The following is a 20,931-nucleotide window of genomic DNA, read 5'->3' as shown; positions in this document are numbered from 1 at the left end:
CCCTTCCCATCCTGTCCGCAGCCCTTCCTTATCAGCAGCCTTGCAGCCGATGAAGCCGACTGTGAATATTTGGAGAAGTCCACAGCTTGATATCGTTCACTTTTGATGAGATTTTATTACAAAGAGGCAATGCTGCATTAGATATCTATGTGGCAAACGGTCCATTACCATCTGCTTTCTCCATTCCTTCATTCTACACGCTTTCGATCCACTTGGCGCTGGCAGCCTTGACAGAGGCCGCAGTATTTCCTGATCCGTATACTGTAAGCAAACGCTCTGTAGCCAACAAGTCGATTGCCTTCAGGTCCTCTGGGGAAGTAACAGCAGCGTCTTTTGACGGCGCAGCTTTCAACAAACGCGACGTGCACTACAATAGAATGGCGTTGAAGAGTTTGCACGTTAGTATCGTACTCAAATGAATAGGACGAGGTGGAGTATGAATCGTATCAGTGAGATGGCAACAGGAAAATTTACCAATTTGATGCCATAGAGACCGCGCACATGATCTTTGCACAACTCAACCACACGGCAGAACTGTTTTAACGCCAAGGGGACGTTTTCTTGTGCATACAGAATCTCAGCGTACTTCAAGTGGAAGATATGATTCTGAGGTTGGAGCATGATGACCTCCTCCATGCAGAACGCTGCTTGCGAGTACCTGTTTAAATGTAGTAATATATATCGAGAAAGCGGTTAGAAATATAGAAGTGAAAGGAGTGAATAAATTATTGTACGGTTCTGCTGAAAGTGTTCAAAGATGTCCCTTACATTAACTCCTCGAGGTATAGATCGGCTAATTGCAGCCAACCCTCAAAGTCGGTATAATTGACATCCAAGTACTTGACCAGAGCAGCAATGGCTTCTGAGGGCAATCCCATCGCACGCAAAAGCATCACCTGTCGCTTTGCAGCGAGCTATAATTCCAGTTACAATAGAAAATGTTGAACAGACAGAGAACGCTAGTTAATGACATGTGATGTTCACAGTAGAAAGGCATTTCAACGGGCCATGCCTTTGTTTAGGGTAGGAAAGTAGTCCTTACGACATTGGTTTCGTCCTCCTGAAGGATCGTTTTGTAGATCTCTCCTGCCTCTTTCAATTTGCCAACAGCTTCCAGCTGCATTCCATGCAAGCGACGCACACGAGCAGATCCAGGGAACTTTTTCTCGAGTGCTTGAATGCATTTCTAGCGTTGAGTTGAAGATAAGATGTGAGGTCAGATATTTACATGGTTATGTAGCGAGTAGGTTGTGACCGAGGGACTTTGCTGCCTTCCTTCCCTCTTTGACTTACAAGAGCCAGCACGTCGTCGCCAAGGTCCAATGCTGCGATAGCGACCTGTTCGTACACGAGCCAAGCTAAAGAGCGAAAGAAAACAGCGCGGAAACAGGGTGTATGCGTGTCAGTCGAGTGTGTACATTTCTCTTTGGCTCTTTTTTACGCTTCCCTGCTCTGTTCTGTCCAGTTCAAGCAAGGTGCGGCAGTCGAGATGATGATTACCATCGACATCGAGTTTGAGGACCGCCCCGCTCTCGACCAGTGGTTTCCCGAGTCTGACGACGACATCAGGCCTGCGCTCTGCGGAAGCACGCAGGTCCTGGAGTACTTTTGCGGCGTTGACCATGCTGTTTCCTGTGTTGTTTGTTGAGGCGTGTTGGTTGCTGAGTGATGGGAGTGATGGGAGTGATGAGGCCTCGAGGGAAAAGGCAGGACGTGCGATTTCGATCCACAGCCTGTAGACTGGACTGTTTGTCGCGTTTGGGATGGAAGGATTCACGCGCGTTCATTGGCTAGGCCGTCTTACAGTAATGTATGGTATGATATGATACGGCAGCATGGCCCAGGGACAAGAGACAAGGGGTACAGACTATCGTAGGCCCCTTGATTCCCCTCCTTTGCTCCACGGGATACATCATAGCTATGGTTATAGGCAGAAAGAAACCCCGCCTGATCATATGTACGTCGCACTCTTCTTTTCTTTCTATGTCATCCCCTCCGCTTCTTTCTTGCTTTCCCTCTTCCTTTTCTTTCTTCTCGTTTTTGAACCCAGCTCATCCTCGACTCCACCAAGGAAGCAAGGACCCTGCTTTCGTAGGAACAAGGATATCTCTCAAAAATGCCCTCCACACCAGACAACAATTCAGGACAAGGCGCGCGCAGGAACAGGATCCATGACGTGGAGGACTCTGCTCGGATCTCACTGCTGCACGGAGGCGAAACCATCTCCCGCAAAGCCAAGACATTCTGGGGGCATTTCAAGGTACATACGCTTTGCCGATCTAAAGGAAACCATGGATTCACAAAGAAGGTTCATCGACAGTACTGTCTTTACTCATCGCTCCATATTCATGTTTTCGTTTCTCTAGGACTTTATCGACAATGGGAATGTTATCGCACTAGCGGTATGCAGATCGGGAAAGACTCTTGAAAACGGATTCAGGAAAAGAGGATACGAGAGAGAGACTAAGCAGATCCATCGATAATTTATTGTAGGTCGGTCTGATCCTGGGAGCATCCTTTACGGCTCTGGTCAACTCGCTGGTCGATGATATCATCTCACCTCCACTTGGTATAACGCTGGGTCAGGCCAGTCTTGAAAACTTGTTTGTGGTGATCAAGGACGGGAAAAATGCTTCAACACACTATATGACATTGGAACAAGGTAGGCAAAGGAAACCATGAAACATCCTCTCTTATCAAGGACATTCTCGCTGAGGCTGTAGCTAAACCAATGACTAAACCCTCGCTTTGCGTTATTATTCATCACAACTACACATAGCCCGTGATGATGGTGCGGTATGCATTGCCTATGGTCGCTTTATCCAGATGACCTTCAACTTTTTCACTGTGGCCCTGGTCCTCTTTATTCTCATCCGACGTACGTTCACTTCTTTTTTTTGTTTGACAGTACACCTCATTGTCAGTTGTACTATGACTCTTTTACTCACCATTTCTACATCGGACTTCCATACGAATAGTGTTCCAGTCATTCCAGCAGGAGGAGATCATCAAGAGCAAGGTCAAATGCAAGTACTGTCGCCAAAAGATCAATAAGAACGCTACTCGCTGCCAGTTCTGCACGTCCTGGCAGGACGCCGCAGAACCCAATCATGTCGTCAGTCCGGCACCTCTCACCCGCTCAGACGGATACATGAGCAACTAGACCACGGATTTTCAGAAAATAAAAAACGGCATCTCAATCGAACAGTTCCTCTCACTGCGCCCAACAATAAAATTGTGAAACACATCAGCCTTGGCATGTCCTATGTGTCCTATGGATATAAAAACTGGGCATTTTTGTCAAGGCTGCCAAGGAGGACATGCGCATCCTCAGTCCAGTACGACGAACGCAATATCCGGCCTGAGTCTCAATGGATCCACTCCCATTCAGTCGTGGATGAGAAGAAGCCGTACGCCAATTTGGCTCAAGGACCCACATGGACATCCCAAACAAAGCACTGTCGGCAGTGCTCTTTAGGGCCACTCTCACTTCTTGGCCCATTCTTCCCTCCCTCTTCGTATCCTTTTTCGTATCCTTCTTCGTATCCCTCTTCTTCACCTCGACTTTTGAATCTATCCTATAGGTGCATCCATCCGGAACTAGTTGGTAACTAATTACCCCAGGTGTTGGTCTTTGCTTGCTTAAGCTTTGACATTCATCTTTGTTTCTGACTCGATTGTGAATGTCAAGAACAGAACACCCGATTCCAATTGCAATTTCATCAGGTCGTCTGCCATGGCCTTGTATGAACTCGAAGAGTCTGAGGACGACTACGTGTTCCTCTCGGACGTTGAATGCGATACCGACTATGCCGCCAACTCCCTTAGACCCAGAAGGTCGCAAGACTACTCAAAGGCCCTGGCCTCGTCTTCTCAGCAGCATCAATCGCAAGGGCATAGCTCACAGCACTACGGAACATTGCACAAGAGCCAGGAAGAGGAAGACTCGGACTTGGAGGACATTGAGACCATCGAGTACGGATATGAAAACGACACTTTATTGATCATGCCGGCCATGCTGCGCGACTACAGTCATCATGCTACGAACTACCATCCAGAATTATGGCGGTCGCCTATCCCTGGCAGCTACACCTCTCAGCCATCGTTAGCACGCTGTCGTCAAGAAGGCATGTCTTACAACTGCATTCCCTCGTTGCGGTAAAGATGATACTGCTTACTAAACGAATTCAGTATCTCATTGATACTCTGTAGATCGAATGCTGGATCGGCAAGAGTTGCTCAAGAACAGTATCTCACCAACAACTTGTGGCATCTGCTTCGAGGCTTTCACGACCTTTAACCTCGACCCACTACAGCAGCCGGAGGTTAAAACTAAGGAAATATCCTCACAAGCACAGTTTGCGCTCTCCTTCACAGCACGACTAGCGCGTTCATTTTTGTCCAGATCCAACAACCACTCGAACTACAATAGTATTTCAATACCAGGGGCAGATATATCCTCTCCGCCCGCCTCACCTACAGAAGCCTCCTTCTCATCTCCCTCGACCTCAGCAACTCCAGCAATAGCTTTATCTCCCAGCAACAAACGACGATCCTCGATAGGTGCTGCAACTATCACACCTTCGCTCTCAGCCAAGGATCTTGGGATCGTCATGTCATGCGACCATGGCCTCTGTTTATCTTGCCTGCAGTCCTTCCTAACCAACACGACACAAACCCCACAGGCACGGTTCCCAACGCTCTGTCCACAGCCCGGCTGCAGGACGCCGATCCCGATAGAGTCTGCAGAACTCGTCTTGGATGCAGAGACGCTGGAGATTTGGTACAGGAAGTTGGCGGAGGTTCATGTGGCGAATAAGGTCTGTTGTCCGAGACAAGAATGTCGATCAATTATTGATCTGGATGATCGTGATGGGACTGCGGTGACTTGTCCAGAGTGCAGGAGTTCATTCTGTGCATCCTGCGCTGTTCCCTTCCATCGAGGTGCGTATCGGATGAAGATGGATGTGTGCACCGCATTCATTGTTCCTTATCACTAATGCAATCGACGTATTTCGGTAGGTCTGACTTGTGAGCAGTACCAGGCGCAGACACAGGGCGGTGATTCAGAGGAAGATCGTGCGATGCTACAGCTTGTGCAGGATCGACACTGGCGGCACTGTCCTTCGTGTCGGTTCGTCATTGAGAAGCAACAAGGGTGTAACCATATGGTGTGCCATTGTGGGCAAAGTTTTTGCTATGCATGTGGACATCCCTGGAACGAACTGGATGCTCGATGTTCGCGCGATTGTGAGAGCTATGGTGTCCATGAAGACATTGGCGTGGATTGTATAATCATGTAACTTTTGAATCGAAATAAAAGCCGAAACGCATGCCACGGTGATACTATTTAGCATGTGCCAGTGTACAAACAACTGTGTGGACTTTGAAGGCAATTTACGAGGTAGATAGCTGCCTTAGAAAGAGAGTACTCTGAATCTCCCTGTAGCACTATAACCACGTCATGGAGATCATGGCTCACGAACGGTTGCTATATGGTCTACCAGGGGGCCTTGTTCGCAGCAAGAGAGGGGCTTTGAGCGGGTACTCCAATGTAAACACAGCGGCAGTTTATTAAAAAAATCCAGTCTCCATGCACCGGAACAAGCGAAATACCACCGATACAAGATGTATACAAAGAAGACGACGCAGAATACGACGAGATGTGTTTACGCGTCAGTCTTCTTCCGCCATGCTATTGTTCTGGCTCCGGCCTGCCAAGAGCGGCAACATATTTACACCCTCAATCCGCGAACACTACAGGGACCTCGATGAGGGATCTCCCAGTTCCTCTTTGGATCACTGGCAAGCCTCCGCCTCAAGCTCGGAGAGACGACAATGCCTGGCGCAAATGGCGAAAAGTGCGGCCTCTACGGGGACAACACCATCCTGAGCAAAAGGATGGGCTGCAGGGTCGTTCTGAAGAACGATCGGACGGAATACGACGTTGTTGTCATGAAATATGTGTACAATGGGCACTGCGAACGACAAGCTCTGGCCAAGCCTATCCACGGCCACGTGGAGGCAAGCATGGACCTCAGGAGAAAAGATGGGTAAACAGAACCCTATACCCCTCCAAGAGCAAACACTGAAGAATCTGATAGGTCTGGATCAGAAGAATACCATACTTATCTAGCACACAAGTTGACGATTTCTAAAGAGTTTTTTAAGACAACAGTTTTAAAATTGATGCCCACCCGTAAATAAAGATCCTTCGTGGTCCCTCATTGTCAGCAATGTTCCAACAAGAATCCCAAGGAATAGCAAGATGTATAAAAAAAAGATGAAGATGCGTGTTTTATTATTATGAAGACCATGGATCATGGTTGCGGTAGTTGATGAATATGATTAGATGATATGATACAAAGAAAAGTGTTACCGACTTCAAGAGCCCGTGTAAAAGAGTCTCTCGCTCTATTTAGTCGCTGAGGCCCGTCACGACGTTCGCCGCAGAAGCTAGCGGCGAGATTTCACGCGTGTTGGATCGACGATGTCCTGGCCCCGATGATGTAATAGGAGCAGCAGAGGGTGGATCTGTTGCTGCATTGGTGTTATTGACGACCGCTGCTGTGAACCCAGACGCGGATGCAGGAGCATCGCTATCGGCTATTGAATGTTCCACTGAAATCTGAGCACCAACCTCGGCCTCATCGGCATTCTCCTTATCGGCTTGCGGGTGATCGTTTTCTGAAGGGGTGACCATGATCTCAATCCTCGACGGACTAGAGCACGATCCAGGTGCCATGCTGATAGTGATGCTCGCAATAGGGGTTCCGTCAGCGATACTGCTAGAGTTATTGGTGGAAGCGGCAACGGCGTCACCAGTAGCAGCTGTGGTTGTAGGATTGATGGACGACCGCCGGAAAAACGATCCATTCTTGATGCGCTCGGCAATATCACCGATCATGCTGGCCGCCGAGGCAGAACGTAAGCGGGTACCATTCGAACTGCTGCTGTTATTGGTGCTGGATTTGGCGCGTACGCTGGACGATGAGAGTGTCCGGGGGTTGGTTGGGCGCAGCTGCATATCCTGTGAGGGCTGTCCTTGCTCTGATTGCTGCCGCTTCATTTCTTCTTGCTGCTGCTGCTGTTCCAGTTGCAGTTGTTGTTGCTGCTGCTGTTGCTGCTGCTGTTGCTGCTGCTGGGAGATCGCAAACGCTCGCTTTACACGCTGCGTAAATGCCTCAAAGTTTCCGTGCTGTGCTTGACGGTAGACTGCATAAGTCGGGTAGACCATGGAGTTGGTCGAATCCGTGGTGTTTCCCCGAGGACGGGTCTGGAATGTGACATTATGGCGCTCTGATCGCACGGGCAATGAGCCTTCTACTTGGTTTTCAGAAGAGGGAGATTCATCTGTGAAGCGTGCACCCTTGACGACCACAGGCAATGCAGATGGCTTGCCCGCGGTAGTAGAAGGGTAGAGACGGATGGCAGGGGACGAGGGGAGAGCATCTGAGCGAGTGGGAGTGTGGAGGATGACGGGCGTAGGAATTGGGGTGTGGGTATAGATGGGGAGAGTAGATTCGACCTGTGGAGAGGGGACCAAGAACCGGGCTATGAGCTACAGAGGTATGAGAAACGACAGCTTGGTCAGTATAGGAATTTCAAATGGGAAGCGCAATTGAACAGAGGGTCCATAGAAAGACGACGGATTACGGAGAAGGTGAGCCAGAGGCCGAAGAAGGTGCCGAGGACGGCGCCAAGGGTCCGGGAGGATATGCGATCTTTGCCGTAGGCGACCGGGAGAGTGATGCAGAGAACCGCTGCGACGACAAAGAGACAGCGCTGTGCGGTCTTGTGCCACGGGGGATATACATGGTGGAACATTTGCACACAGCGACAGTGCAGGTTGGCAAGTAAGAGAGCCAAGGAATGGGAATCAGAGAAGGCTTGAGTGGGGATGAAGATGATTGGGGATGAAAATGACGATGGGGATGAGGAGGTGATTGTGTGCTGAAGATTGTATGAAAGGACGGTGCTGATTGTATTAAAGGGCTCTTTAACTCAAACGATCGGCATTCGGCACAAAAGGGTCTCCAGATAAAGATCATTCAGCTCCGGAGCGCTGTCCGCATGCCATCCCATGCAGTAGACGTGCATGAGAAGCTCATATAGCACATCGCTTTACTACATGCTTTCCCTGCATTCACTCTGCTTCGTGTGCATCCCATGCTGTTGCGCGTCTCGTGGCAACTGACACAGTTAGAGGTTGCCAATAACCCTGCATTGCCATCTCATCTGAACAAACATGATATGTGCGTAGTATTTACTCGAGAAGGAATGTATGGTATTGTACACGAGAATAAGCGACAGAGCTAGCCTGCTTAAGCGCAGTGAGTAGTGGTGTTGATGTCGCTATAGCACACAAGGCCAGTCTTGCACTGGTTCAAGACCCAGGTGCCCTGGTTGCATTTCGAGTACTGGTTCGACACGCCGGGGCTGACGCAGACAGTCGCGCCTGAGGCTGAGCAAGATCCCGTCTGCTTACCCGTGGGGATGGAGCCTGAGGGCGAGGTCGTTGTGGGCTTGGCGGTCGTGGTGGCGGGCTTGGTAGTAGTTGCAGTGGTTGTAGCCTTCGTAGTCGTGCTGCTTGGAGGAGTCACCGAGCCGCCCTTGACAGGGTACGAAATGCTGCCACTGCAGGATCCCTTGGACAAAGGAGCCGTTGGGACGTATTGGTCACTGTTCTTGACATGGAAGAACAGCCAGATTTCACTTAAAACACCAGAGTCACAGTTGATCTGAGCATCGACGCCAAAAGCCTTCGTGATGGCGGAGTGCATGTCTGCAACATTGGGATTGGAGCCAGGATTGATGCCTGCGGCAGCGAGAGCCTGGTACAGGTTGTACTGGGAGCGCAGAGCAAGGGCCTTGCTAAAGTAGCTGTAGACATCTTGGTCCTGCACATAGTTGGATGTGCAGGTGGGGGCCAAGTTTGAGACGCAGGTGCCGTGCTTGGACCACTCATGGGCCCAGAAGGCGTTGTTGTCACCCTTGTACGAAGACCAGTAGGTGTTCATTTGATCGAGGAAACCAGAGGGAGCTCCAGGGTAGTTCTGGAGACGCGTTTCAACATTCTATATTGTAGACATTGTAACAAATGTTAAATGTTTTGATAAGCATCGGATATTATCTAGAGTAATAAAATGTAAGCAAACTTACATCGTAAATGCGTTTGGCATCACAGCCGGTGCTGGGGCCCTGTCCGCCAGTGCAGGTATCGGGCCAGAGGCCATGCATTGTGAACTCGTTCGAGGGCCCCAATCCATCATACCACTGCTGGACCAAGAGTAGCAATCCCATGGAGGGCAAGCAGCAGGAGTCGATACCGCTCGAGGAGCATGACAGGACATCGGCGGAGCAGGTTGCACGGCGCGAGAGAACCGAGTGGTTCAAGGGCACTGCTGAAACGACAGAGAGGGCGGCCATTGCCACTGAGGCTGCGAGGGTAGTGAGCTTCATTATAATGATTTCTTTCTGGGAGAGGAAGGGAAACGAAGAGAGAGGAGAGGCGAGGAGCGACGAACTGGCGTGAGGAACTAGATGAAGATGGAAATGAAAATGAAAATGAAAATGGTGGTGGAATAGCAACGCGTATTTATAAGAAAGAGAAAGTGAAGTTGGTGGTGTATGGTGTAGAAAAAAGGGTAAGGATTGTATATGCTTAGGTTATTCAATTTGGCTCACATAAGAATAGGCAATTGAGCGAAGAATTGGGTTAGAAAGGACGAAGGATGAAGTGCGCGCTTCGGAAAGGAGGAGATATGATGGGTCGAACAATAGACTAAATCCATGTGTATAATAATACTTATGAATGCGAGCGATGAATACGATACCCCCTTCTCCAAGAGGAAGTATAATCCATCCATGCAAGGAGCGCGCGGTTGAAGATATAAGCAAACGCATTACCAATCATAATCTTGAGGGACCATGACAATCCTTGCAGCGTGTGTTTTTGTCCACTCGTTCATGGCATCCTCGGAATGATCCAGCGAGTAAGAAGGCGAGGAAGTACTGCAGCAACGAACTAACGCCGTGGTTTAAGCCAGACTAAACATCGACGGTTTGTGCAATAGCAAGATATAATAATTACAATAAATCAGTAAGGGACCAACACGTAATGACAGATCCATGCAGGGGAAAGAAGGGCAAAAGGGTCGTTTTGTTTATCGTTTTGTTGGCGTGGATAAATGCGTGTTTGTGTTTGGATAGACGGGTTGCTCATGGGAAGAAGGGGTCGAAATACCCATAAGCGTGTGAGCCCTTCTTTTTCGTTTTTCTTTCTCGTCTTCATGATTACTGCAGTAGTCTATAGGAGTACAAGTTACTGAACACATGGGCAATGGATCTACGAAAGGGCCTAGTATATTTACATGCCGTGAGATATAGCCGCAAACCCTGTCCATCGATCGTAATCAGCATCAAGTGGGACTGACTAAATGGAGACCAGGGCACAAAGTTCAAAGTGCGGGGGTCAAGGGCCGAGAAGCCGCGGTTGAGTTGAGGATTATCTTTTTGTTCCTGAAATGGCTGATGCAGCAGTCCAGGTGGGTGCTAAAGAGCAAAGGTAAGCATCGTTTTGAAACGAGGGTCGGGGGCCGAGCTCGTCGAATATATTTCGTGCATACATTACATTCTTGAGATGAGATTGCAAATTGTAAATCGCCTAAATTACCGGCGCACATGTAATAGCGGTAGTTTAGTCTGAGGAGTGGGCATAGTAGTAAATGAGAGGGGCCCTGCCGGTGCAGGGGAGGGAGCAACGTGTGTGTGTTTGTGTGTGATGGATGGTACGCCAGTCAGGCAGCATGGGAAAGGATCGACACCAGTTGCCTATCAGCATCGGGGCACGCTAGTCTACCAGCATGCACATGAGTCGACTAAGCACTAAGCACAAGAGATGCTTCCGGGAAAAGTGGGGTTGAATGGAGCACTCGAGATGTATGCAGCGGGGGTTGCGGTAGAGGACCTGAGGAATGCATGCACATCCAATGAGGTTCGCAATCAGCACACACACACACACTTCCAGCACATCAATAGTCTAGTAGTCTAGTCCATATAGACTATCCAATAAACTAAGCGCCCACTGAGCAGTGGAGAGGAGCGGAGTGAAGTGTGACCCTGCAGGGGACCTGTGTGGATACCGGAATCTGATTCGCGGAGAGTCGGTCTGCAACGCGACCACTACAGAGATACGAGCAGCCTGCGTGGTCCCTGAGGACAAACGATATTTCTTCATCTCATCCCAGTGTCACCAAAGAAAGAGCGAAGGTACATGTACATACATGGGTTCATGCTCCATCAGGGGACACGAACACGGAACTAACAAGCAAGAGAGCAAACAAGCAAACAATAGGCAGACTAATAGTAACAACAGACCACAGGCAAACAGCTCTTTCTCGCAGGCGAGAGGATTCCCTCTCTCTCTCTCTCTTTTTTCTTTCTTTTTTTTTTCTTTTTCGCATGTGTGTGTATGTCAAACAATGCAAGCATCCAGTGAAGTGCGATACGATCGAATTTTGTTCTCCCTAACTCTTGGCTCCTCAAACCCCCTTCTTTGTCAGCGGTCGCCCAAAGCACCGACAACGTGCGCCCTCGACAAGTCCGTGGAACGACTACGCCATGGGCCTAGACGAAACATCCCTGTCTCGGGTGCATCCGCAACGCTCGCTTCCGGTGGGTGTTCAATTTGTTGTTCTACAGGCCAGAAGAACCAACCAACCAATTTGATTGTTTACATGTAGACCAATCCAATCTCTCTCCATCCCTTGCTTCCGACGAGGGGCACGATGGGCCTGAGTTCGTTGTTGTTCGTCTGGCAGTGATCTTCTGTAAACTATGTGCTATACCCGGGAATGCAAACCGTAGACCACTTCATCTGCACCTTTCTCGGGACAAGCGCCTTGGTAGGACAGGAAGTCTGTAGGACTGCATCACCAACACACATCGCTTTCGTTTCAAGATGGGCTGTCTGACACACCTGGCGACCGTCTCTGAGCCTGGCACTGGCGTTGATCGACTGATAGACAAACACCTGTCATCCACGTCGGCCAACTGTTAAGGAAGAAGACCTGAAGAATTGCATCGAAAGCCAGACATTGGGTTTCTGTATTGGTGACCAGCTTCGCCCAGCATCTAGAATCATCCCGGTCTCAGAGAAGGCAGGCACGTCAGAGATCGTCATTGGCATGTTCACTCTTCCACAGAAATTAAGAAAAAAGAATTCCTTGCCGTCTCCCTTCCCGAGACGGACCATGCATCTATTTGTTTTGGGGACAGAGACGGATTTGCACGCCCTCGTTACCCCCATTCGACCCAATGGAGCAAGTGTCCCGAAAGGGCCTATCCTTGGCACCCGTAGCTTAACACATATTTGATATAAAACCATTCAGCCTGGCACTCTTCACCCATATACCACAACAGCATAACAGCACAACATCCCAATCCCTCTGATTTTCTATATACAAACGACAGCATACAGCTATGTGTCTATTGCTCTGGACATTGCCAAACAACAACCATCCTCGCATCCGATTGTAGGTTGCGCATCGACTACGAATTCACTTTCGACGACCTTGTCCTCCTTCGTTCCTTCATAGCTGACTCATTCCTCTTTTTGCTGTTGTCTACGATACAAAACATAGTGCGTTTGCAAGCAACAGAGACGAATGCCTTGATCGTCCTACATCTACAGCCGAATTTTGGGACATTACCCCTCCAGGCTCCAACAATATCTCCAGCCCCGGAATCATTTGTGGAGTTGACCGTAAGCCTCCCAAAGCAAACCTCAGGCCCGACCGTGCCCTTCCCGGAACTTGGGTCGGCATCACAACAGAAGGCGATCTCGTTGCTCTGACCGACTATATGGAAGCATCCACATACTACGAGCGCCCTACGCCCACGCCTCCAAAACCAACACGCGGACAGCTCTGTGGAGATTTCCTGGTCGCTATGGCGGAGAGCGGACACGGAAAAGACCAAGCCGCAGCTGAACAGTGGATCCGACGGTACGCACAGGAGTGGGATACCTCCTTGGAGGGCCTTAATCTTTTGGTCGTCCAGGACGCAGGAGATCAGCAGTTCATCGGAGCCAACCGAGAGGGATCCGATCTGCTAGCTCTCCATGAGGCATCAGGACGACAAACAGTTCTGGAGAACCAGACAACCTTGACGTCCAAGATTGCGTCCGCTTTGAACAAGGTTGGAGAACGACTGCATCCTTCAGAGGACTATCAGGAGGAGCACCCACGGATAACAGAAGGTGCTGTAGCAGGACTGAGCAATTCGGTCTTTTTACGTCCATGGAGGAGAGTCGAGATTGGAGTTCAGGCGCTCGAGGCGGTACTGAATAAGAGTTTGAAACGGTTCGGCACGGATCAGACGCCTCGGATACTACCACCCGTTATCGACAGCTCACCTCCTACACCCATACCTTCCGAAAACGTGACCCCGATACAAGTCCCCTTCGTCAAGGAACAGTTTGTCTTTGACGATGAATCCAAGGAACTGGTTTGGCTCGTAATCGAGATGCTGACTCTCTTGCGAATCCACACCAGGCCCTACCCAGGACTCATAGAATCCTTCGAGATCTTCGCCACCGGGATCCGAGACCGCGTGTTCATCCCCCGCACGGGACTGAAGCATCTCTGCCTACCGCACGTTCGTGGCGAGTACGGTACACGATCGAGTACAGTCGTTCTGTTTGGTCGATCCGGTCGTGCGGTATTTGTGGAGAAGAACTGGTACGCTCCGCTAGATGAAGAGACGGGAGAACGGCCAATCTTTGACGTTGACAGTACAGAGGGCGTTATCTGGTGGCAGGGACAGATTGGTCGACCGCGCGACGAGTGGACTCGGATCAAGGGAGCGGAGCTCGAAGCCTTGTTTGACTGTGCACGCGATTCAAGTAAAACAGCAAAGGCGCTGTAGATCCTCATAGAGTGCCGCCTATGATTGTATATGTATAATATAAACTTCTAGATACACCTCTATTTTTGACATCGTGCTCGATACAAGTATATGTATCATATATTTTTGTATGTTCTTGAGATGAAGCTGACTTCACCACAATGCTTTGCTATTCTTCGGCTTCATTGGAAAGCCTTGTCCTGACGTTTGTCCAGGCATCTGTCCAGGCATTTGTCCGGGCATCTGTCCTGGAATACCGCCTCCGCCCATTCCAGCCAGCGTCCTTCCGTTGTTCCAGCCAGGAGTGGCACCTTGCATGCCGAGCGCTCTCTTGTCGTATCCAGGTGGTGGAGGTTTGATGAGGGGCCGACCACCAAACCATTTCGAGCTGCCAAACGATCCCAAGATATCCCAGACGAATGCTACCAAAAAACTGCCGAATGCGATCATGCCCAGGAATATGCTCGAGTTGTACATGTCGCACCTATTTTTTTGTTTTATTTTTGACAAGTTAGCTCTTTGCAACCCATTCAGATCAAAAATAAGCAGAGACAACGCTTCTTACCATCCGTTTTGACCACCCACAGCGCATGGGAACTTGGATATGCATACAAAGACGTCAATGAGCCATGATAATGTCATGACGATGTCGAGGCTAAAAAGAATATAGCGCTTCATCTTTTGCTGGCGTCTTAACCGTCGGCTAAAGTAGTTAAACACAAATGCAAAGCTGACTAGCAGCGAAAGGATAGCGATCACATAGTGGAACGCAAGGCCGACTTGGCTCGAGAAGGGCGAGGAGGATCGTGATACCTTTGTAATAAAATGTATAAGAAGAGATCCGTAAGGAGCTGAGCACCCAAATCATACAAAGTGAACACAGGCCATTTAGGTAGCGTGGAACTTACTGGTCCAGCTGCGATGAGCAGAATGAGTACAAGGAGACTTGAGAACAAACTGACTAGCCGAAGAATCAACCGCCTCTTGTTCGGTACCTTTGGTGACATCAACTGATTTTCCTCCTCATCTGCCGCCGTTTTCTCTGTGCTATCTGCAGAGCTACCCGCCTTCGGCTTGTTCTGTCCACCTACTGCAGACCCTGGAGCCAGAGTCGACTCCGCCTCCTCTTCGTCATCCACATCATCCGGTCCTCCTGGCGCGTATCCATAGAATCCGCTTCGACCGTCACTTTCGTACTCGACGCGACTCTGGCGATATCGATCATGCTCGTATCCTTCGAGCTGATGACTCCAGTAACGTCCATCGTCCCCGACGCTATCCCTCTGGCTCCGCTGGAGCCTTTGCGCATGCATCTGATTCGTCATCACCATTCTCTCGCGTGAATCGTGTCCGCCTCCAGCACTGCTCAGGTAGCTCCCTCGTGGAGGCGTGATCAGTGAAAAATCTTCAGAGTCCATTGAGAGTCGAAGGTTGGGTCGCGCAGCGTACGCCCCAGGCATAGATGGGAGAACTGCTTCACGCTCGACGATAGGGGCAGGAACAACGATACTGTGGTTTCTGCTATGGCTCGCGACCCATTCTTTGGCGCGGCTAAGACGATCAGGCATGGGTTGTCGCATCGGCCTGACTTCCACTGAATGGTTGTCCTCGCCGTCGCTAAATTCGGAGGTTGTCCTGACCACGGAACCTGCAGTTGTCACTTGCTTCAGACCTGATTGGCGACGAACACCTGGCCCTCCACCCAGCGCCTCTCGTCGCATATGATCGGATTCTTGCCGTTCACGAGAACTGTAGCGGACGTTCCTGCTCTTCCGTGCATATTCACTGTATCCACTATCACCTGTCTGACTCAGGGGCATGGCTGGACGTTGCTGATACTGATTCCGATGGTGATACCGATTCGGAGAGGTAGGAGATGAAGGTTGGTAACCGATGAAGGGACTTGTTTGATCCGTCTGGATATTAAAATAGCCATCAGACCGGTATGACGGGTGTCGGCGACCTTGTCCAGGTGGCGGAGGAGGCGAGAGAGATTGAAGTCGGGATGAACGGTCTGAGAAGGGTTCGCGTGTGCCCCTGCTTTTGGTCGGCGATGTTGGTCCTTCTTCTTCTCGCGGTGTCCCGTTTGAATATAATGGACCACTCATGGTGCGCTGCCTTTGCCGTTCTCGACCTCTAGCAGGTCGTATCGATGGGTCTGATTCCTGCGAACGCCGTTGCTGTTGCTGGCGTTGTTGCTGCAGCAAGTGATATTGCAGGACTGCATCGACCTCCTTGATATCCTTGTCCGCTTCTTGGTCCTTGGTCTTTGACGTGCCAGTCTTTGCTAGTGAGCCCTTGAGTCCTGCGCCGATCTTTTCCATCGTATTTGGTTTCCTTGTCACTTCGTACTCCATATCGTAGTCGCGATCGACAGTATCGTCCTGGCGACCAATGGCCCGCAGGTCCTCTCGATCGATGCTATGTCGACTCCTGCCAGAGACAAATCCCTTGGTTTCTTCGATCTCAATATCAATGGTCTCCACTTCGCGGGTCTCACGCTCATGGTGTGAAAAGAACACGTTTTGGCGACTGACTCCGCCGGGCTGTGTTGGGTCCAAGGGAAAAGGGTTTGGGCTGTATACAGAACTTGGAAGGTGGGGCCGAGGTGCTATGGAGGCTGATTCGAGAGAGTCGTAGGAGGTTACGGCGCGGAGGACCTTTTTGTTGTGATGGGCCTTTTTTCTTTCCATCTCGAGCAGCTTGCTGTTGGGTTTGGAACTTGGGGAGGAGGTTGGTGCGGACGTGGTGTCGAGGTTGGATGTATGCAGGCCGAGTTTCTTCAGCATCGTAGTCTTAGGGTGTGTTTGTGAGGTGGTAAGAAGTGCTGAAAACGACAGAGATAAAGACGAGGAAACGAGAGACGATGGAGGAGAGTAAAAGTGCTAAGGATATTAGGAAGAAAGGTGTGAGAAGGGTTAGAGAAGCAAAGAGGAAGAATGGAACTGCAGGGAGGCGTGTTCCTGGTCATGTCATGTCATCGAGGCAGGCTGTTCCTGTCCAGCGTGATACATGTGCATGGCCCCTATTCTGTCTACAATTATAGAGCGACGATGACCCCTAATACGTCCAACCCCTCTTTTTGTTTATGTCCTGCTGCTGCTGCTAGTGAAAAAAAGGAAGGAGGAAGACCGATGATCGACGCGGAGACATGTCGTCGTTGTCTTCGTTGTCTGTTGTCTTTGTCGTCATTGTGCTCTGCGTAGGTTTTCGCGTGGCGTGGTGGCATAAATATACAGCGCCGCGTCTCTAAGCTCCGAGCAGGGGAGGCCATGGCTTGTGCGCATGCTGTTTGCTGCAGCACAATGCGCCACGGTAGGGATGCAGCGCGAAGGCGTGAAGTCGGATGTTTTACTATAGTTGAAACAGCTGTGTGCTGTATGGAGCAGCGCGGATGGAAAAATAAAAAATAATAAAATAAATAGACATATATGGTGTTAGTCTAGTATGTAATAGTATGTCCATGTATATGGCGTTATCTGATCCTCAGTCGGAGAAAGGGCTCGGGCGAATAAAACATGTCCTCTTGTCAGGCACCCACACCTCCCCTTTTGGACCTATCACACCCCACGAGTGTTCACAGTCCCTTCGCCCTCTTTTGGACTGGGCGCTTTCTCTCTTCCAACTTCTTTTTTCTTCGATCAACTCCTCCCCGCCCCTCTCGATCCGATCCTCCCCCATCCATCCTCCTCCCACCCCCGCCCATGGCATCCCAGATCTCCGAAGAAGTCGCCGCAAAGGCCAACGCCATCAAGGAGGAGGCCAATGTCCTCTTTGCTGGTACGAGTGAATTCTGTTGCTTATTTTGCTTACCTCCTTCTACTGCTGTCAACCCTCTCTGATCTTCCATCACACATCTCGATCTGATCGTCCACCCTTCCCATCTGTTCTCCTTCTAGCCAAAAAGTACGAGGACGCCGTTGAAAAGTACACAGAGGCCATCGATCTGAACCCCAACGTCGCTGCTTACTACGCCAACCGTGCTTTTGCACATACCAAGCTCGAGGCCTATGGTGCCGCTATCTTGTACGTCTCGTCTTCATGAATCATCAACAACACTTCGATCTCAGCAATGCCACGGCCCTCAGGCTGACTCTCGTGTTGACCTTGAACAACAATTGTTTATTGCCCCTTTGTCCAATAGGGATGGCGACAAGGCTGTGGAAGTCGATCCAAAATACGCCAAGGGATACTATCGTCGCGCCGTGGGCAAGTATGCCCTCGCCCGCCACAAGGAGGCTGCAAAAGATTTCAGAATCGTGCTCAAACTTGCACCTAACGACAAAGATGCAAAGCTCAAGCTGGAAGACTGTGAAAAGATCGTGGCCAGGATGGCGTTCGAGAAGGCAATTGCCAGCAACGAGGTCGTCAAGAAGGTTTCGGACTCGATCGACCCTCGCTCTATCATTGTCGAGGACTCGTACGACGGCATCAGGATTGATGATGGCGAGGTTACCAAGGAGTTTGTCGACGATATGATTGAACGCTTCGTTGCCCAAAAGAAGATCCACAAGCGTTATGCCTACGAGGTGCGTATATGTCTGTCCATATATATATGCTGGGACAACTGGATCCAGGACTCTCTGTGAATGGCTCCTCACCATATTGTATCTCTTGTTATAGATTATCCTTCAAGCCAGAAAGTACTTTATGGAGCAGCCCTCGCTGGTGGATGTTGAGATTCCAGATGATTGCAAGTTGACCATTTGCGGAGATGTGCACGGACAGTTCTACGACTTTGTCAACATTTTCAAACTCAACGGACGACCCTCAGAAAAGCACGCCTATCTGTTCAACGGAGACTTTGTGGATCGCGGAACATTTTCGCTCGAGATTATCTTGACTCTATTCGCCTACAAGCTACTCTATCCCACTGGCATGTATCTGACTCGCGGAAACCACGAGACGGACGACATGAACAAGGTCTATGGGTTTGAAGATGAGGTCAAGGCCAAGTTCTCGGAAACGATGTTCAAGATTTTCTCAGAAACGTTTGCGACGTTGCCACTGGCCCATTTGGTCCAGAAGAAGATCTTTGTCGTCCACGGTGGACTGAGCTCAAGAGACGACGTAACACTAGAGGAGATTCGAAACATCGATCGCATTGGAAAGGGTCAACCAGGACAAGGAGGGCTAATGTCTGAGTTGCTCTGGGCTGACCCTCAGCCCCAGCCTGGAAGAAGTCCAAGTGTCCGTGGAGTTGGCCAGAGATTCGGGCCCGACGTCACTGAAAACTTTTGCAAGATGAACAACATCGGTAAGGCCCACGACAAAAGCACACCTCTACCGATCAGGCACACTTCAGTGCACATGCATGCAAGCACGGATGGTGAGAAATCGAACTAATATGACCCTATTTATCTTCTAATAGATATGGTCATTCGAAGCCACGAAGTCAAGCAACAAGGATATCATATAGAACATAATGGCCGCTGTGTCACTATCTTCTCAGCACCGAACTACTGGTACGGATATCAAACGCATTTACCATGAGTTTGTCTTTTTTCTTTTTGCTGTGGATGACAGCTATATACATGCTGACATTTGCTTCTTTCACACAACATTTTAGTGATTCCGTTGGCAACAAGGGCGCTTATATTAATGTCATACCCGACAAAGAGACAACAGTGAAGCTGGACTATGTGCAGTTTGATGCGGTAGAACACCCAAAGACACAACCATACTCCAACCGGTTCCGAGGAGGATTCTGAATCGAGGCGGTCAGGGTTTTGATTATCTTGGCACTCGTACTCCTAACACGATACTTGCTTGGCTTGGCTCTGCTTCCATCTGTGCCTGTTGGGATCCAGTACCCGGCGTGGACGCGACGCGTGAAAATATATTTACCCTAGGCGTTGCGAGGCAGAACGAAGCATTGGCTGATTAGCTGAAAGCAAAAACAATAAAGACCCTGGAACCAATCACTTGAATATGAATTGAAAAGCACTTTAATAAGAATCCGATCCTTAACACTGCCTCATAAGAATGGTGTTTCCGTGCCATCCAGGCTTTCTCGAACAAGGGTTTGCCGATATTAGTCCGTCCGTCGAATAGACTGCGAAGGAGTATACACAGCCCATCACCAAGAACCATCAAGGCAGCAGAGCATCATGGATAGCTTCCTTTTGGTTCGAGAGAAAATAGTGTCGTAGGGTGGGGGGAGGAGGGACTGACTATAGATCTGGCGTAGATGATTTGGCATAAGGCATTGGTAGAGGAATTGGCAAAAGCGAAACGGGTCGCAAAGACAAATCAAGACAGTCGAGCCTCATACTCCAAGCTTATGGTAATATCAACGAACACATCCATATCGTCCAGAGCGAACTGAAGGCGAGCCTTCAACAGAACATTGTAATTGATTTTCTGTACATCAACAGCGGCTGACATGAACTCGTTTACAGCATCTTGAATATATTCTTGAGAATAGAGCTTTTCTGCGCAAAGGCTTGAAGGTGGTGACGAGAATCCCTCGATGGGAACCTTCTTCTCGACGGTGCGGTTACGGAGAGCGATTTCGACTACCTGCACCTCTTGGTCACTAACAACTGGCTTCGAGTCTTCGTAGTCCAGGTCAAATTCGTCGTCGTCGCCCATGTATCGTTATCAGAGTCGTCAGAGTTGTCCTCATCCACGAAATCATTCTCCTTCAGTTGCTGGAATGTTCCCTTGTATTCCTCACGACTCATTATCTCGTGGGCGACCTCGACAATCGCTGGTGATGCTAAGATAGTTCAGGACGGAGAAGTCCTTCTGATTGGCGACGGATTCTTCGTTTCTTGCATATCGTCCCTTGAGCTCTTCTTGGAGACGATTGACTTGGTCCGCCTTTGTCTCGACTCCCAAACCCAGTAATCGAGTTTTCTGGTACTCAGAGAGGATGGGAACTTGGACAAAGCAATTGCGGATGCAATCAGGAGTCATCTTCTTCCAAGAGCTGACCAGATATACTCAGAGTCTCCCATTTCAAACTGTAGCCGTGGATGATCCTTTTCGATAGCCCTCGATGTCACTTGGGCCAAACCG

The 20,931-nt window shown here is 49.7% G+C and overlaps 8 protein-coding genes across 8 annotated transcripts; 4 read left to right on the top strand and 4 right to left on the bottom strand.

Moving 5' to 3' along the window:
* Positions 1 to 86: 86 nt before the first annotated feature.
* On the bottom strand, positions 87 to 1,711 carry BC939DRAFT_529233 (TPR-like protein). Its single transcript, XM_051561502.1, has 6 exons — positions 1,501 to 1,711; positions 1,294 to 1,358; positions 1,043 to 1,186; positions 769 to 914; positions 475 to 658; positions 87 to 367 (listed from the first exon to the last, which is right to left on the bottom strand). Exons 1-6 carry the CDS (start codon positions 1,622 to 1,624, stop codon positions 194 to 196), a joined length of 837 nt encoding a protein of 278 aa, XP_051411927.1. The 5' UTR covers positions 1,625 to 1,711; the 3' UTR covers positions 87 to 193.
* A 3-nt stretch (positions 1,712 to 1,714) lies between these two features.
* BC939DRAFT_452611 (large-conductance mechanosensitive channel) lies at positions 1,715 to 3,246 on the top strand. The gene is made up of 5 exons (XM_051555828.1): positions 1,715 to 2,260; positions 2,367 to 2,402; positions 2,494 to 2,662; positions 2,780 to 2,878; positions 2,979 to 3,246. The coding sequence occupies exons 1-5, from the start codon at positions 2,117 to 2,119 to the stop codon at positions 3,161 to 3,163; spliced, it is 633 nt and encodes a 210-aa protein (XP_051411926.1). The 5' UTR covers positions 1,715 to 2,116; the 3' UTR covers positions 3,164 to 3,246.
* Positions 3,247 to 3,295: 49 nt separating this feature from the next.
* Positions 3,296 to 5,365, top strand: BC939DRAFT_452607 (uncharacterized protein). Its single transcript, XM_051555827.1, has 3 exons — positions 3,296 to 4,127; positions 4,213 to 4,944; positions 5,023 to 5,365. The coding sequence occupies exons 1-3, from the start codon at positions 3,737 to 3,739 to the stop codon at positions 5,301 to 5,303; spliced, it is 1,404 nt and encodes a 467-aa protein (XP_051411925.1). The 5' UTR covers positions 3,296 to 3,736; the 3' UTR covers positions 5,304 to 5,365.
* A 928-nt stretch (positions 5,366 to 6,293) lies between these two features.
* On the bottom strand, positions 6,294 to 7,575 carry BC939DRAFT_170655 (uncharacterized protein). Its single transcript, XM_051550366.1, has one exon. The coding sequence runs from the start codon at positions 7,235 to 7,237 to the stop codon at positions 6,419 to 6,421; it is 819 nt and encodes a 272-aa protein (XP_051411924.1). The 5' UTR covers positions 7,238 to 7,575; the 3' UTR covers positions 6,294 to 6,418.
* A 749-nt stretch (positions 7,576 to 8,324) lies between these two features.
* On the bottom strand, positions 8,325 to 9,429 carry BC939DRAFT_397555 (ribonuclease T2; the record flags this gene model as incomplete). The annotated part of the gene is made up of 2 exons (XM_051552363.1): positions 8,325 to 9,077; positions 9,163 to 9,429. The coding sequence occupies 2 exons, from the start codon at positions 9,427 to 9,429 to the stop codon at positions 8,325 to 8,327; spliced, it is 1,020 nt and encodes a 339-aa protein (XP_051411923.1).
* Positions 9,430 to 12,483: 3,054 nt separating this feature from the next.
* BC939DRAFT_503505 (uncharacterized protein) lies at positions 12,484 to 13,929 on the top strand (the record flags this gene model as incomplete). Its single annotated transcript, XM_051560412.1, has 2 exons — positions 12,484 to 12,536; positions 12,645 to 13,929. 2 exons carry the CDS (start codon positions 12,484 to 12,486, stop codon positions 13,927 to 13,929), a joined length of 1,338 nt encoding a protein of 445 aa, XP_051411922.1.
* A 67-nt stretch (positions 13,930 to 13,996) lies between these two features.
* BC939DRAFT_170636 (uncharacterized protein) lies at positions 13,997 to 16,845 on the bottom strand. Its single transcript, XM_051550365.1, has 3 exons — positions 14,817 to 16,845; positions 14,474 to 14,721; positions 13,997 to 14,392 (listed from the first exon to the last, which is right to left on the bottom strand). The coding sequence occupies exons 1-3, from the start codon at positions 16,695 to 16,697 to the stop codon at positions 14,062 to 14,064; spliced, it is 2,460 nt and encodes an 819-aa protein (XP_051411921.1). The 5' UTR covers positions 16,698 to 16,845; the 3' UTR covers positions 13,997 to 14,061.
* A 621-nt stretch (positions 16,846 to 17,466) lies between these two features.
* BC939DRAFT_452596 (Metallo-dependent phosphatase-like protein) lies at positions 17,467 to 19,851 on the top strand. The gene is made up of 4 exons (XM_051555826.1): positions 17,467 to 18,437; positions 18,532 to 19,165; positions 19,280 to 19,373; positions 19,478 to 19,851. The coding sequence occupies exons 1-4, from the start codon at positions 17,919 to 17,921 to the stop codon at positions 19,617 to 19,619; spliced, it is 1,389 nt and encodes a 462-aa protein (XP_051411920.1). The 5' UTR covers positions 17,467 to 17,918; the 3' UTR covers positions 19,620 to 19,851.
* The last annotated feature ends 1,080 nt before the right edge of the window (positions 19,852 to 20,931 follow it).

Source organism: Gamsiella multidivaricata (genome assembly GCF_025024155.1).
Source record: "Gamsiella multidivaricata strain RSA 2152 chromosome Unknown BC939scaffold_35, whole genome shotgun sequence".
In the NCBI taxonomy this organism is placed as follows: domain Eukaryota; kingdom Fungi; phylum Mortierellomycota; class Mortierellomycetes; order Mortierellales; family Mortierellaceae; genus Gamsiella; species Gamsiella multidivaricata.
The sequence above is the reverse complement of the archived record's forward strand: the minus strand, read 5'-3'. Positions and strand labels throughout refer to the sequence as shown.